Raw genomic sequence first — 17,416 nt, forward strand, 5'->3', positions numbered from 1 at the left:
CACTAAACCCCCAACATGGCCAAACACCGGATATGATAATAATACAATTCCTTTACACTCTATACATAGACCACTTCATCCCCAACATGGCTGACCATTGGACACCATCATAATACAATTCTTTTACACTCTATACATAGAGCACTAGACCTCCATTAGGGCTGACCACTGGATATTATCATAATACAATGTTAATACACTGTATACAGAGAACACTAAACCTCCAACATGACCAACCATTGGACATCACCATAATACAATTCTTTTACACTCTATACATAAATCACTACACTCCCAACATGGCCGACCACTGGATATGATAATAATACACATCTTTTACACTCTATATTTAGACCACTACATCCCCAACATGGCTGACCATTGGACACCATTAAAAAACAATTCTAATACCTCCTATACATAGAGCACTACACCTCCATTAGGGCTGACCACTGGATATTATCATAATACAATGTTAATACACTGTATACAGAGAACACTAAACCTCCAACATGACCAACCATTGGACATCACCATAATAGAATTTTATTACACTCTATACATAAATCACTAAACCCCCAACATGGCCAAACACCGGATATGATAATAATACAATTCCTTTACACTTTATACATAGACCACTTCATCTCCAACATGGCTGACCATTGGACACCATCATAATACAATTCTTTTACACTCTATACATGGAGCACTACACCTCCATTAGGGCTGACCACTGGATATTATCATAATACAATGTTAATACACTGTATACAAAGAACACTAAACCTCCAACATGACCAACCATTGGACATCACCATATTACAATTCTTTTACACTCTATACATAAATCACTACACTCCCAACATGGCCGACCACTGGATATGATCATAATACACATCTTTTACACTCTATATTTACACCACCACATCCCCAACATGGCCGACTATTGGACACCATTAAAATACAATTCTAATACCTCCTATACATAGAACACCAGACCTCCATTAGCGTTGACCACCTGAATTTATCATAATACAATGTTAATACACTGTAAACAGAGAACAAAAAACCTCCAACATGACCAACTATTGGACATCAACATAATAATATTCTATTACACTCTATACATGAATCACTACACTCCCAACATGGCTGACCACTAGATATAATCATAATAAAACTCCATTACACTCTATACAGAGAACACTACACCTCCAACATAACAGACCATTGGACATGACCATAATAAAATTATTTTACACTGTATACATAGAGCACTACAACCCCAGTCATACTGACCACTGGACACCATCGTAATACAATTATTTGTCACTTCATACATAGCAGACTACAACCCCCGAATTTGCTGACCACTGGACACCAAATTAATACAATTATATTGCACTCTATACAAAGAACACTACACCCCCAACATGGCTGACCATTGGACGCCATCATATTACAATTCTTTAACATACCATAGAATACCACACCTCCAATATGCCAGACCACTCAACCCAGTACAATTCTACTACACTCTATACATAGAACACTGCACATCCAACAAGGCTGACCAATGGACACTATCATATTACAATTATTTTCCACTCTGTACCAGCCTTTCCCAAACCTTTTAACCCAGAGGAACCCTTGACATAAATGTCATGTTCCAGGAAAACTTGTATACAATGATTTCATGAGAAGAATGCCCCCATTAAAGTGGTAATCGGGAAATAATGTCCTTTACCATGTTAATCATACTGCCTCCCTTCTAGACAAGCTAAAAGATTACTGGCATCATCCTACTGGCTCTGCCAAATGGTGATGAACTTAAAAACTACTTACAGGCACCATCCGATGGGAGGTCAGTCAGCCAAAGCTCAACGAACCCTTAACAAGTACTAGAGGAACAATAGGCATCCTGGTTAAAAATGGCTACTTTATATGGAGAATACTACACCCCCCAAAATGACCGACTATTGGACATCCCCATGATACAATTAAAATAAAACTCTATATATAGAAAACTACAAGCCAACATGGATGACCATAATATGATTCCATAACTCTATACATAGAACATTAAACCATACTATGGCCCAGCATTGCACATGATATTCTTTGTCTTCCTCTTTAATTCTCTGTCCACAACACTTTCCTTATAATATGAGAAGATGTTACCCTATCCTAACATGTTATATTCCCTTTTTTATTGACCTTTATATGTAGGCTGTAAATATGGCCAGCAGAGCCCAACCATATAAAGTAGCTTATGCGTAGCGAATTTTCGAGCCTCCTAAAGCCCTGTTGAAGTTGATAAGGACAAGCACGTCTATTTGGCGACATTTCTTATACGGTGGAATTTTTGAGATGCGTAGCCCAGCCACACTTAATCCCCGTTCACACAATGTAGTGTTTACTAATTAGAATTGACATTTCTAACCTTTAAAATCCAAGGACCCAGTTTACATCAATGCATATTATGCCTGCAGTATCTAACCTACTACATTACCCTACAGTCCTATTAAACAAGATAATTGTTTGCATTTGTGCTGTGCTTTGCATTTTTTTTTTTTGTTTCCATGGATACCCTAAAGTTCACAAGACTTTTTTTATCTAAGAACTTGTGAAGGTCGTCGTTGTTCAGCCAATGGACGTGTCTGCGTTAACATCCATTTTTGAATACCATGTATTGGGTCTTACGATTGGGCCTTAAAATTTTTCTAACAAAAACTTGGGATAATCATTGGACTTGTGAGTATTGTAAGGTTTCATTTATTTTTTATCATGAGTTTATTTTGTCATACAGGTCACTCCAAACTAGAGGTAAGGGTACAGGACGTCCTTACCTCTGAGCTGCCTCCATGTGACAGTCGGCTCCGGTTTTCCCACCGCTAGACATGTGAGGTAGACGTTGCTCCCCTCGTTTACTGTGACACTGGTTGAGATGTTGACTATTTTTGCAGGAACTAAAAGTAAAAAAAATAAAGTATACAATGTTCAATTACATGGACACTAAACAATGCTTTATTTGGGAGAGGTGGGGGAATTCAACAATAGTTGGCACCAGCTTGAAAGTTGTATTTATTGCTGAAATGCCATTCACGGTTGTATTTGCCAATATAAACAATCTGTATATTTAATTTCAATTAAAAATTCACACAAAACAGTCATATACAAAATATCATTAAGATAAATTATACAAAAAAACACAAGTTATTCAATTAAATTAACATGCCATGAATGCACATTTGGCATAAGTTTTATCTGATGCAAATATACGTTGATTTTGATTACAGCTTTTTGGACGAATTAGGAGTGCAGCAATTGATAACAACTAATCAGAAGCCAAATCCTATTGCCCCAGGTTTTCTGAATGGTGAATGGTGGACATGGCTTTTACATGCATTGGGAATGGCATGTTAAAGCCCATGTAAAGTAAATCCAAACACACCCATGCTGTAGCACGTTGCATGGTGGTGCATTGGATTGTTGACTTTTTTGTGCATTAGGAGGTTGGTAGAACTGAACTGAGTTCACTTGCATGAATTAGCACATGCAAGGGTGCAAAAGGGCCGTAATGGTTGAAATGTTTATAATTGCCCCATAGACATTCAATGGAATAAAGTTGAGCAAAATGGCTTAGGAGGGAATCTTGGTTACATTTATACCTGGCAAAGCCACTCAATGCCATGTGGCTGACTAAAAAGCCAACAAACACTTGGGATCTATAATCTTAAGTCTAGTCAAGTGTAGTCTATATGGGCATTTTGCCCATACCACCAACTCCTCTGCTATGCAAATGGTCGCCCTTCAAATATTATTTTCAATAAATAAAAAAATTCCAATGTGTTGGAAGATTTTTGGATTTATGATCCCCAATACATTACAAGAAAATATGTGTGCAAAGTCAAGTATTATAGGCCATGATTGACGATCAGAGTGGTCCACCCGGCACTGTAAGGGTGGAACATATAGGCCTGGTCTTGTTCCCCATGGGGGGTTAGATCCATGACCGCTTTGCTCTGAGGCGAGTGGCTTTTCAGTGCTGTTTTATAAGCGGTTGGACTGTCCTCTGGGATTCATAATTGCTCCCTGGTAATGAGAGCCGAGCTCAGTATTAATCCCTCAGCACTTAAACTTTGGGCCTGTGGTTATGGCAGAGCCTGGCTGGCTTTATGATGTCATGCCACAGACTGTGAGGCTGTATGAGTGCGGCTGCTGCTTTTCACTCCGTCAGACCAGAGACAGATTTATATCTGTTTCTATTACGGAGAAAAAAACACTTAAAGCCAAACAACTAAATTACATATAAGTCCTGCTAGCCCATCTGTTAATAATTCTGCTTAGCCAATTTTATCATTTACCCGTCATATTCAGGAAAGTGACAGCATGGCTCAGAGCCTGTGCTCCTAAGTGTTTCTCAACCAGTATTCCGTAGAATCGTAGGGTTCCTCCAGAGGATGCCAGGGGTTCCTTGAGCAATTAGAAATTTCTGCCTCTATAGTAAGGTCAACCGACAAACTGACAACTGTCAACTGACAAAAGTGATCTTTTAGGGTATCTGTAAGGGTGACATTCTTCTCAATGGATAGCAGAGTTATGTTTCCTACAAATCACCACGGATCCTTTTTTCTGTAGCGCCCCCGGGCTACTCATTTTTCACCCTTTCCATTGGAATATTATTGGGAATCACAACACCAAAGAAGTTCTTCTGGATCTATCTGGTACCTGCCTGCTATGTCAATATGCTTTTATATTATTGGGCAAAAGATTTCATTTTAGCTGTGGTTAAAATTTGAATTTGAAGTTATTCATCCTGGTGACTATTGCCCCCATTGTTAGGTAAAAAATGTAAATGTTGCTCACCATCTGGAATGGGCCATTAGGTAAATATACTTACCATGGCTCACTTTGCCCCAGACTCTGACCCTCCTATGTAAACAAACAGTGCCAAGCTACTGGGTGGGGCATCAGGTCTACTTCCAGCTCTAGGTCCTATTGAGAATGATTTCTCAGAGCCAGGGGCAAAGTGGCCATGGTAAGTATGTTTATCTATTGGCCTATCTATGGTACCTAAGTTCAGTTACCCTGTAAGACGCAAAATGCTTTAGACAAGATGAGGCACTCCAAGTACCAAGCTATTTGGGGAATAGGTCGCCACCATTTTTCAGAGCTGAAGGAGGTTCTTCTTCAGAAAAACCTTGCCTTCAGAGGCATAAATGGCCATTCCAGGCCACTAGCACAAAACTTCACTGAGTTGAGAGTCATTGGGAGGAGAACTGTAGTAAAAGGTCACCGTGGTTTGAGTGTGTGCACCTGTGTGTGCCCATAGATGGGTGAATGTGCATTGCGCAGCCAAGCATGCACCCCTATGTGCATCCTAATGTAGGGATGAGCGTGTCCCTGTACTGACCCAGGAACCTAACTGGTGCCAGAGGTCTTTTAAATGCATTCCCTGTCTTTCTGCCTTTGCTGACTGGTCTTCAGCTCTGTATGCCCCTGACCTGTGTTTTGGATCACTTGGGGTGACCCAAATTGTAGGTCACCCTACTACTACTTTTATATGGACTTAATCCAACCCTTCATGACCTTGACTTGTTCCTAGACCTGCTTTGCCAACTGCCTTGTACTGAACCCACAAGTACATTGCCGGTCCTTGACTGTTAGCCGACCTACCTCCGATCTCCATTCCTGTACTTTGTCTGCCAGCACATTGCCAACATTGGCTTGCTACCTGACCTGCTTTTGCCTGCTCTTGTGCCTGACACCCAGCGCTTCCAGGCAGATTAGAAAGAAAGGCTACTGGGTCACCTAGGGCACCCACTGGGTAGGTTAACAGAACTGAGGGTGCTTTGATGATGATGTTTCCAAAAATTATGCACGGCACCCTTGCTATTCCCTCCTATTAGCTATTGCACAGAGATGCAGTAATGACATCACTTGGTTTAAAAAAAGTAATGAAACCAGAAAGATTTTATCTATAAATCTAATTAGAATGTCAATGAGTGGATATAGGACCCTGAGAAAGCAAAATATAAGCAGATTAAACTTCAGCTTTAATTATTTTAGAAGAAATTATAAATCATTGCTGAACATTTCTCAGTTAATAGGGACTACAAAATGCAAAAATTCACTTTGTTCCTTTTTTTTTGCTCTGGTTTTTCTTTTAATTTTGGACCTCAAACACTAAAGTATTATATTTGCAGGTTGAGTTAAATTGATTGGTGACATTTAAATAAGGCGAGGCACACAGCGGAAGCCACGCAATTATGTCCACATGACAAAGAAATCACGCAAAGTAATTGGGGGAAATTTCAGCAGGAATCAATCTGCTGACATCTTTGTAAAGTTTGCTGTGTTTGTTTCAGTTCTGTCCCCCCCCCCACCTCCTTCTCCCCCCCCCTTTCTAAGCTTTGTTGGTTTCTGCTGAATTGGGTCCTCCGCTCAGAATTGCGTTTTCCATTCCAAAAAACCACCGTCAGGCTGTAATTATCCCCTGTCCCACAATAGCAAGGCTTTCACGGGCCTGACAATGCCGCTGATTGTAAGAAGTGGGGGGGAGAGAGGCGGCAAGTTTCCTGACTGACAGCTCCTCTTGCAAAAATCCAGATGGGGCCCCTTGTAGGCACACAATGACAGCCATTATGAAGCTGGCCAAATTAAAAGCTGTCTTGTAATTGGCCACGGTACTTCCTTTTTGTACATGTCACTGCCGAGGTGAGTGGGGGGGACCATGGAGCTCCTAAAGGGACTGCCACGGTTAACTGTGGTGACACTTTTCCTTTGCTTCGTTGATTAACATAACTGCTACAGCGAACCAAAAGGATTCTGGGAGAATTCTTGACCCTTTGCTTCCAGTATTAAAGAGCAAAATCTAAAAATTTGCACAATGAATCATAGCAATTACAAGAACACCAATTTAAAGAGGTGGCCAAACCTCTCATTTGGGTATCTTAAAATATTATTGACTCTGATTGGGCTGGTCTCATGAAGCTCAGCCCAACTATGGATACATGGCAAATATTGGATAAATCAATGTAGAAAGCAGTGTCAACCATTTGATAGAAGAATCCACTGGTTATTGTCCAACAACAAAATTTACCCAACACATTTCAGGTATCCAGCAGAATCCCATTTCATCAAGGACATGAATATAATGGGACTCATCTAGAAACTAAAGCTTAAGGTTAAAATCACCTTTTCCACAAGTGACCTCTTTACTAGCCTCCGAAAATCTCACTATCCTCTGAATATAGCTGCGACCCATAAATATTCCACCATCGCACCGAAAACCAGACTCTGTATTGCTCTTCTCGCTTGGCGTGGCTCAATCCCCTCGGTGTGCTTTGGAAAGTATCTTGTAATTCACCACTTCATTATTGAACTTAACTGCCAATTCAGGGAAGCTTTGATAATAACTAAAAGCAACAACCCGTAATTACACTTTTTACATCATAAATGAATGTTTAGCGGTTTCCACCCGCCACACGTCCGAAAGCTGAGCCGTTAAGGACAGAAATAGGATCCCCCCCCCCCCGCCTCATAATTTTGTATTTAAATGTATTAATTTAGTGTGCTCTCCTGGAAAGGGATGCCGGTGGTGAGTTATGCTGAGTGTCTACATTTTAGACGGCTGGGGGCTGCTGACCTGCCAAAAGGTTTCACATTTCCCTAATTAATATATAATTATCCGTGAAGCTTTGCTTGCTGAAAACTATATTTACATCATGTAAATAGTTATGTTCATGGCTGATGTGGTCATTCCTGCCACGTTTAGAATAGATACCAGGAGGCTTGGTGGTGTTATGGATAAAGATCTGCTCTTTTGGGGAAAGCAAAACAAATGTTATTATTTACAACCGATACATTAATTACAGCCGATACATTACCAATAAAATTATTTTCCTAAAGCTTTAAAGTATATGTAGACCTAATTATTAATTTTTCATCTAAAGCTGAACTCCAGGCAGATTTGAAGAACATAAATGAATACCTTAAATGTATTACATTTGACCTGGTATCAGGCTCTTGCAGACTTATGTTCAGCAGGGTTGGGGAGTAAAAGAAAGAAGCAACCCAAGGAGCCAACCGGTTCATTTGCTCACAATCAGGAGGAGATAGCAGGAAGAAGATCTCATCATTGAGTTGCTTCTCTTTTGACTGTCCAGGATCGGGGTGTTTCCTTAAGACCTAAACTCTAAGAGAAAGTGGGTTGAATAATGGTGATCATCATACTAGAACATTAACAGCAGAAGTACGGCATGGAAGGGATACTGCAGAGTTTCTCCAACTTCTAAACACTGGGGAACCCCTTGAAATACCTTTCAGGTCTTCAGAGAACCCTTTCTAAATTACTAGATCCACAGCTCACTGTACATTGATGTAGGGGGTCAGTGGAAGAATTCCTCTTACATCGTTGGCCAGTGGGAAGAATGTCAGAGCCTTACAGCCAAAAAGATCATTGGTGTCAGTGGTAACTGACCTGGGACGCACAAATTGCTCATTGTTAGGAAGGAACCCCTACCAATCTCTGGAGGAACCCTAGGGTTCCACGGAAACCTGGTTGGGAAACCCTGGGTTAGAAGACTGAATTAAAGGTGAATATTGCAGCAAAAACTAGTTTTGTTATTTGCCTTTTATTACCCTATTAAACTTTATTTCTGCTTTGATGTAATTTCAAAACTAATTTTCAGTATTTTTAAGATCCCGATCCCGCATGACCCTGCCATGAAGGTTCTTGTTTAGAAACCCCCTGTATATAGCGTGACAAAGATCTGTCCCTGTCTCTCAGCCATGATCTGGAGTTTTCACCATCACATGGCCTTCCATCGGAGACAACACATTTCTAGTTCTACATGCAGACACCTTTAGGAAACCCGCTGGTCATGCAGCCATCACATGTAGACAGGAAAATGCAAAGATCTTGGAGAGATGGCAATGATAAAATGTAATACAAGATGAAAAGTTACCAGTTAAAAGTAATTTAGCAAAAACTATGTATGATTTCTTTGTACATTTCCATTGATTCTGAAAGTCTTACCTTGCACGATGAGATAGGCTTGCGTGGTGTGTGGCTTGTCCTGTGTCTGGTAAGAGCAGGTGTAAAGCCCCTCGTCGGCCACATCCAAGTTTGTGATTATAATGCTAAACTCTGTCTTGTTGTAGTTTAGTAACCGCACCCGGGGGTCTATAGACCACTTGTCATTGCCGGCATACAGGATATTGGATCTGTTCAACCAGGCCACTCGTGTCACTTGGTCATCAATTGAGCAACTGGGAAAGAGAAAGGACAAAGTCAAATTTACCAACTTTACTAATCAAATAGATGATACTGTAACATATATTGGGGAGGTGTTTGGGCATAATTCAGCTTGGAATGAACCAAATCTTTGACTCTTGGCCTGTAGGCACAAATCTAAAGAAGAAAATGATTACCCATTCCCTTGGCACATAGGCATTTGAACCATTGCTCAAAAAGTTTACTTCAGTACAAACCAAATTTGAAACGACCTTACAGGTCTATAGGTTCTATTGGTCTTTGGCTTGGTCTTTCCTTTACTCACTCATGAGCTGAAGCCTGAATTATCATTAAAGAACCCTTGACCAGTATCTGATGTTGGTTTATTAAGTACTGAACCTTAATAGTTTAAGGGGGTCCAACTCCAGTCCTCAATAGCTAGTATCTGAACACCTTTGTAGTATTTGTGGTGTGGTCTACAAGTGTCGGGAATATTTTATATGGAAATCCTGGCCTGTGACCATCAGGGACTGCAGTTGGACATCTTTGGTCTTGTTCATCAGCCTGAAAGCTAGGGTTTCTTTAAACGTTACATACCAATAGATAAAAGAAAAGGAAGAAAAAAGAAGGTTAAAACATATTGTTCAACCTACAGAATCACATGACTCTTCTCAATACTTGCCACCCCCCTTCCACTCCAATGTTGAAAGGTTAGATGGAAGAGCTAAACAAATAAATCCGGTAAGTATCCGTAGCTTGTATATTTTTGAATTGGTACTGCTCCCTAAAGCTCTGCTGCCATAAATTAATTGTTAAAATGTCTTATTGGTATTGAAGCTTGCCCTTGAAAATACCATTGGTATCCGATACGCATGACCATGGCCTCCTTCCCTAATCCATTACTCTCAACTTCTGACCTATGCTGTCCTGTGACATACATGACCTCTATAAGCTCCTCCAAGGTCATTTGCAGCCTGATCTTGATGGTTCCTGTACCAAAAATACAGTTATTTTATGTAAATCTGGTGTAACCATGTCAAGTGGAACAAAGTTACATCTAAAAAAAGAAAAAAACTGCTATTTTATAGGTCATGTCCCAACTTTATATCTTTGAACCTCTTTGATAGTAAGTATCAGATAGTCAGAATGTCTCAGGTAATAGAAGGGTAACAAAAGCTACAAAGGCTTCAATGATAGACATATTGCCTGTCTGTTTGAGGCACAAATATATTGCTTTCCAGAAGTCATATCTTGTTCCTTTTGTAAAGACATGGATTCACAGCTTGACTACTTCCCATTATAGCACTTGGTATGAAGCCATGTCCAATAGGCCCATTATTTCCTTGTTGGAAGAGAGCTCCCAGAGGCTTCGCGATCCTTTCATTTCAAAACACAAATCGCCTGGCTGTAGCTTCAAGGACGACTGTCTGGAGGAATTGGCGGATGGTATCTGATTAATGTACAGTTACTAGAGAGCAAAAGAATGAATCTGGTTCACCCTGATACTGGAGAAGTATCTGAAAAGCTTCAAAGGGGAACTGTGGCTTTAGTAAGCATAGGGAAGACACCTAAAAGAGGACCTCTGGAGTTTCGGGAGACTAAATAGTGTACTTTCTAACATTACAAAGAGTAGATTTTGTTCTCATTAATTTTTGTAATCTATAAATCTGACCTCTAGTGCACTGGGAGTTTTTTTACAGTATTCAATAGAGCCCACCTCGTTTCCTGGCTGGAGGATGTTCTGCATCATCTAGCCCTCTCCATCATAGTCCAACTGTTTCATTCATTGGATTTCAATCATGGAGGCTCGGCTTCACTGTACAAGTGCAAAGGGTGTCAGAGCTTCATCATATCCTATTACCAAATTCCTAATCCTGATGTTAAAGAACACACCCGCCCACTTTGTGGCAACTTTCCAATAACGCTGGTAAGTGTTATATTAACTTTTCCAGAATAGAAAAAGGCAATAATGTTTACTAGCAAGCCTTGCAATATTTGTAGCCCATGGGGGATTGGTAAACTTTCTTCTGGGATTTTGCAATATCAAGCTTCATCTATGCCAGGGAAGCTTTTTACAGAACCAGACATTGACCCATACAAGCTGCACTGTAGGAAGTTGGCAGTATACCCTGGAAGCTTCCATCAAAGCCTTTTCAGAAAGGTATGACAGCTGACAGATTTTTTCCCCTCTTAATTTAAATGTAGCAATCTAGTATCTTCCCTTCAGGTCTATATTCTTCCACTGAGAGAAATTGAACTGACATAAGCACCTGCCTCCGAAATAAGGAGCTATTCTTGCCTGCCTTCGGAGGAGAGTCCTCTGGGAGAAATCCTTCTCCTTACAATAATACTCCCCTGATAAGACATCACAGCCTCAACATGTCAGGATTGATCTGGATTGCTGCCTGTGGAGAGATCATAACATTGTTATGATTGCTGCAAGCCTGACCTATAAATCAGAAATGGAAGAATGCCATTAACCCCTCCAAGGTCCGAAGGTCCAGGATCCAGTACCATGCCTCATCCATGCCTCAGCAAGGTGTCCACGGTGGGATCACATTATGTCATGTAATGTAGAGATACAAGATTTATAAAATAATCACTAAAACAGAAAAAAATTGGCTCCACTTGCAAAAACATTGCCCGGTTTAGAAGGGATGTTGAGATCACGAGAAGATTTGCCAATATGATGACAGACAGAGGGTTGTTTTACAAATGGCCCTGGTGCTATAAATATGGATCTATTAAAGCTCAAATCAACAAAGATTTTAAAAATGATAATTCAACTAATACAATAATCTAAAAAAGCCAATACTCCTCACTTTGCATTAGACTTCTTCTGGTTGACCACAGGCCATCATGGGTGATGATCACACATCATACATATCCAGGTGTAAAGACCACCGTTAAAGAGTAAAATTGGTTTTCAAGCACTGAAAACTAGGTAGTTGACCTATTTAGGTAACATGAAAAAATTATAAAGAAAATTATGGATATGGATATATCACTTAGGTTAGTGAATGCATTGAAAATTCTCTTTGTACAAAATATCCAATCACATGCAAGAAAAACAGGATTTTTTTTCCTGCACATAATTGTTTGAAGTCAGCAGGGCTTTATCTCATTTATTAAGTTAAGTTAAGGTAGATCAACTCCATAGCCCTCATCCATTCAGAGCTAAGTGACAGGGTCTGCACAAAGCCCACCACCAAAGACATGTATATGTACTGAGCCATGTTCCAGTCTCTCGGCACACGTGGCTGGAGCTGTCCTGTTTGTCCCAGCACCAGTTGACTAGAGAGAGTGTGACTTACCCCCAATAACAGGCCTGGGTATCGGTCACACAGGGGAGATCATGTGCTTCCCATGCCCATTGGAATATTACATAGTGATGCAAGGAGCTGTCAAGGTAGCATGACCTAAATGGTAAAGAACAGGGAGTGGGGATTAAGTGATGAATGAAAACTGCCACTTTGTCCTGAAGGTGACAGTGTAAACTTTAAAGTCACCAAATGGTCCTCAGTTGTGTTATAGGCAGATAGGCAATACAAGAAATTCGCAAATCTCCAAGAGTTGGGACCATCAATTTGTGCAGTATTCGAGAGCTGTGTAAAGCACAAAACTGGCTGAAAAGGATTACAGTCTTTTGCTGATGGCAAATTTGGTGGTCTTTGTACTTCTTTTTCTTTCAATTTTTTAGAAAACTTATTAACTGAAAGATACAACAACAGAACAACAACATTAGCCACTGTGGCACTGGATGCTGAGTGGGCAGGTGTGTTCTCTACACTTAGATTACGATTGCAATTGCTACAATTGTCTCCAAATACTACACCTCCTGCTGGTTCAACAGCAAGTTCCTTTATATATGCATTTATTTTTTTCCTTAGAGACATATGTGTTTGAGATCAGCTTAAAGGAAACCTAAAGTGTTCTTACAATTACCTAGACATCACTGGAATGTAATATTCGGCAAAGCCAAACTTGTGTTTCTGCATTTGGAAACATGAAAACCTACTTATTAAAAAAACTCTGACTTGAGCACTGGGTGTCCAGTTCTGGGCCATCTGCTTTTGCCTTCCATGTCTCATCATTGGTAAGTAAGAGTGTCCATTACAGCTTTGGGCCAACAGAAATGCCTAGGATGGGTGCAGACTGGTTGGCATTTTTAGCCTAGCTAGTGGACAGACCTTCTTAGAAATGTTGTAAGAAATTGAGCACTCTGTAATCAAATTATTGCTCCTCTTCCAAGCTAAATAAAACGTGGGGTCCTTTAACCCACTTCTCTTGAGCCAAGGGTGTCAAGGTCTAACCCCATTGGGATATGACATTAAGCCAACTGGGATTCAAAGGAAGGTAATAAAGGAATGGGGCCACATTACTATACGGTACCTTTTCTGCAACATTCAGGACTTGAAAGAAAGCATAATAACCCCTAACATTTAGTCAGAAGCCTATCCAAGCTTGCAGCCTGGGTGACCAGGAAAGGGAGGGCACTGAATGTACATGCCCTCTCTTCTTGTACTATACCACATCACATACCTTCCCTCAACTTTAAGGGGTCTAATGGATGATGGGGTCTGATGGAACTGAAAAAAGAAATGTGATGGATGCTTGCTCAGAATTAAAAGGCATTTCCATGAAAATTACACATCAGTGCAAAATAACAGGATAACTTTATGCCTCAAAAGTAGTTTTGCATAAATGGGCTGCTCATCCATAGTAACTTCTGAATATTGGAGCTGCCATTGCTGTGATTCCTATTCTTCCTTTACTACTTAATAAATTGGTAATACAATCTTATTAGATATCACAGCACCTGATAAACACTTTGCAGACATAAATTAACCTGCCACTGCTATTTCATTGACAGCAACACTACAAGTTCCAGCAGAACCCTTCATCCAGCGCTGGTTAGGGAATGAAATATAGTTCTCTAACAGACAGAGACATGTAAATTGCCTGCCTTGAGCCTGGAGCTAAAAGGCTTTTCAACATCACAGGCATGTTTGATGTCAAGGTCACGGCACAACTTCAAGGTCGCAGCCGATGACAGCTGGTCTTAAAACTGTAGGGAGAACAGCGTGAATTGCTGGATTGTACAATGAAACAGATTAGGTTTCTGCTCTGTCTAGGTGGCATTGTGACAAGAGGAATCAGGATAACGACTCCGGAATAATTATAGAAATAGAGCCTGATGCATAGTCAGGGTTTACATAAAATGGATCCATTTGTTGGCAAACAGATACCAGTATATCACACATGGATATACAAAAGGAAGTTTACAGATGATCAGACAATGGTAAGTCTGCCAATTGTCCCTTGCATTACCTTATTTTCATTACATTAATTTTATCCAATTTCTTCTGCCAACTTTTACCTCATCCATAAAAAAAGTCTGTGTTGCAGTGTTTGTGCAAAACAGTCAAATAAAAATGTATTTAAATGTCTAAAGTAATGGTTCTGATCTGTTGTCAAATAAATGCTCATTCAAAAACTGTCCAAAACCATAAACAATTGATGTGGTAGAAGTTGTGGTATGTTTTCATTGCCGGCCAGTGGTAGGCAATGTAAAGAACACATCAGTGGAGACATGGCTTGTTATTTTGGTGGCCATTGGAGAGGCTCCCTCTTTCAATGCTAATTATTGGTCGAAGGACCCCCTTTGCATTGGAGGTCAGTGGAGACATGGCTTGTTATGTTGGTGGTCATTAGAGAAGCTCCCTCCTTTCAATGCTAATTAATGGTTGAAGACCCCCTTTACATTGGAGGTCAACGGAGACATGGCTTGTTATATTGGTGGCCATTGGAGAGGCTCCCTCCTTTCAATGCTAATTAATGGTTGAAGACCCCGTTTACATTGGAGGTCAATAGAAACATAGCCTGCTATATTGGTGGCCACTAGAGAAGCTCCCTCCTTTCAATGCTAACCCATGGTCAACTTATGGTCCCCTTTACATTGGAGCTAATTGTAGACATGGCCTGTTATATTGGTGGTTATTAGAGAAGCTCCCACTTTCACTGGTGGTCAGTGATCGAAGAATACCCTTTACATTGGAGGTAAGTGGAGACATGGCCTGCTATATTGGTGAATATTATAGAAGCTCCTCCTTTCACTGATGGTCAGTTGTAGAAGGATCAACTTTATATTAGAGGTCAGTGGAGACATGGCCTGCAAATTGGTGGACATTAGAAAAACTCTTCCTTTGATTGGTGGAGGACTCCCTTACTGTACATTTATGGTCATTGGATAAGGGTCTCTATATACTGGTGCCTATTTCTATGGTGGGGCTCTTCTCTGTTATGTGATGATGATACCAGAACTATGCAAGCACTGTTGGATAAGATATAACTCTTCCACAAAAAATCCCTAGCACACTCTGGCAGGAACCCTATTTGAGAAAGGTTTCTCCACTCAATGACCCTTGTTGGTGCAAGCCACTGCGGTTGTTGTGTCAACCACAGTTCAACCTCCACCGCATTTAACCCATGTAATGCAGTTGAGTGCAATTCAGGTGGTGGTTTGCTGTGGTTCAATGTTTTCAGGAAGTTTATGGATAAAGATGAATTGTGTCCTTCCTTTCTTAGTTCTCCAGCAGCAACCACTTTCCAACTGCAGTGAGCTACATTTGAAGAAGGTTGCATTTAAATCAATGGCAGAGGCTGGCCACCTACGGGCACTCAGAAGCAACATGTTGCACTCACCAACCTCAGCCACAATTTACCGCAGCTACACCATGACCGCAACCACATACACAAAGTGAATGGAAGCAGTTGGGAGCGTGGTTGAGCCTGTGGCAGACTACTGCGGACAACTGCACGTCTGAAATTGGCCTTCCTCTGCCACCAGGTTACCAGGTTCTTCAGTGGGTAAAAGAAAAGGTTGCATAATTTTACAAAACGGCAATTAGGAACCAACCAGATGACCCTGGCAAGCCTTCTCGAACTTTTCATATTATGCAAAAACCCATTAATGACTTTCAACAGCTAATGTGTTGACAGCTGGGTGCTGCCCTTGATCAAGTCCTAGGTGGCCTGTACAGAAATAATTATTATTTACATTTCCTATTTTTTTTCCCCTGTGTTGGAATAATAAATTTGTCAGTAAACCATAAAAGCACTGAGACAAAGAGATTTTTAAGTACCGTATCTGGAATGCATGCTACGCTCTTGCCTTGACTGGCTAAACTGACTGAGACAGATATTAGCAGCGATGATTAAACTGAAATGGAATTATGCAGAAATACAAATCAGACAGCTATTGTAAGGCCCCTTTTACCGCCTTAAAGTAATATTCTTCTTAGGTTAGAGACCTCAGAGCACAGGGGGGAGTTTAATTCTGAGAAGTGTAAATAGATTTAAACATTTCTGCTCGCTAGTCAGGAAAATGGAGCTTTAATAAGAGGCTAGGTTGGTTGGAAATGAAATTCTGGTAAAGGGATCCCAGAGGAGGCTACGGATTCATTGGCAGTTGTCGTGTTCCAGTGTCGACGGGTCGCATGGTTGCCGCTTTGCTTGATACACACAAGGACAAGCTTGTTCTGCAGGGATGTCAGTCATCCTCTTAACTCTTGCATTGTCAGAAGTGCTGCAGTGCACGCTATAGCTGAAAGAATCTAAGAGAAGCTACTGGAGCTGCAGTGCTCTTGGGCCATGAAAAAGAATGGGAATGAAAAGGAACCTGTTCATAGAGATATATGACCCTTCACTCCAAAAAAACGTATTGCCTGGTCATCATGCTGACCCACAGAGCTAGAATAGGCATGCTTGCCAAGAGGTCTGATCTCAATTGTTGCATGGTTGTTCCAAATGGGTAACTCATAGATCAACAAGGTCCAGGGTGAGGAATGACTGTTAGCCAGTGCATGTTTAGTAGAAGGTTGGCACTGGCCTCTGTTTTATTCTAAGCATAGGTTATCTGTAAGGCACACTTGCCATGCCAAAAATATGAACATCTGCCATTGCTACATCCTTCTAAAAAGGCTGTGATTTGCTTAAATAAATATACAGAACAAGCATGCTGAGGGTGAGAAGATTCTGAATGGCTGCTCTAGCCCTGAGGGCTTCATCATGGGAAGCAGGAGGTGTGCCTTGTATTCATCCATACCTTGGAGGACCAAGATTGGTATCGACCAGGGAACATGGTCTGAAATATGTAATTAATGGGACATG

The 17,416-nt window shown here is 40.7% G+C and overlaps 1 protein-coding gene across 1 annotated transcript in view; it reads right to left on the reverse strand.

Moving 5' to 3' along the window:
- IGLON5 (IgLON family member 5) overlaps positions 1-17,416 on the reverse strand; it is a 245,680-nt gene that overhangs the window by 29,322 nt on the left and 198,942 nt on the right. The window contains exons 3-4 of the mRNA XM_072425905.1: positions 9,047-9,279; positions 2,853-2,972 (exon numbers count right to left, since the gene is read on the reverse strand). Coding sequence (XP_072282006.1) covers positions 2,853-2,972; positions 9,047-9,279 — 353 coding nt within the window. The remainder of the gene's footprint in view (positions 1-2,852; positions 2,973-9,046; positions 9,280-17,416) is intronic.

This window comes from Pyxicephalus adspersus, chromosome 11, assembly GCF_032062135.1.
Source record: "Pyxicephalus adspersus chromosome 11, UCB_Pads_2.0, whole genome shotgun sequence".
NCBI classification, from domain to species: Eukaryota; Metazoa; Chordata; class Amphibia; order Anura; family Pyxicephalidae; genus Pyxicephalus; species Pyxicephalus adspersus.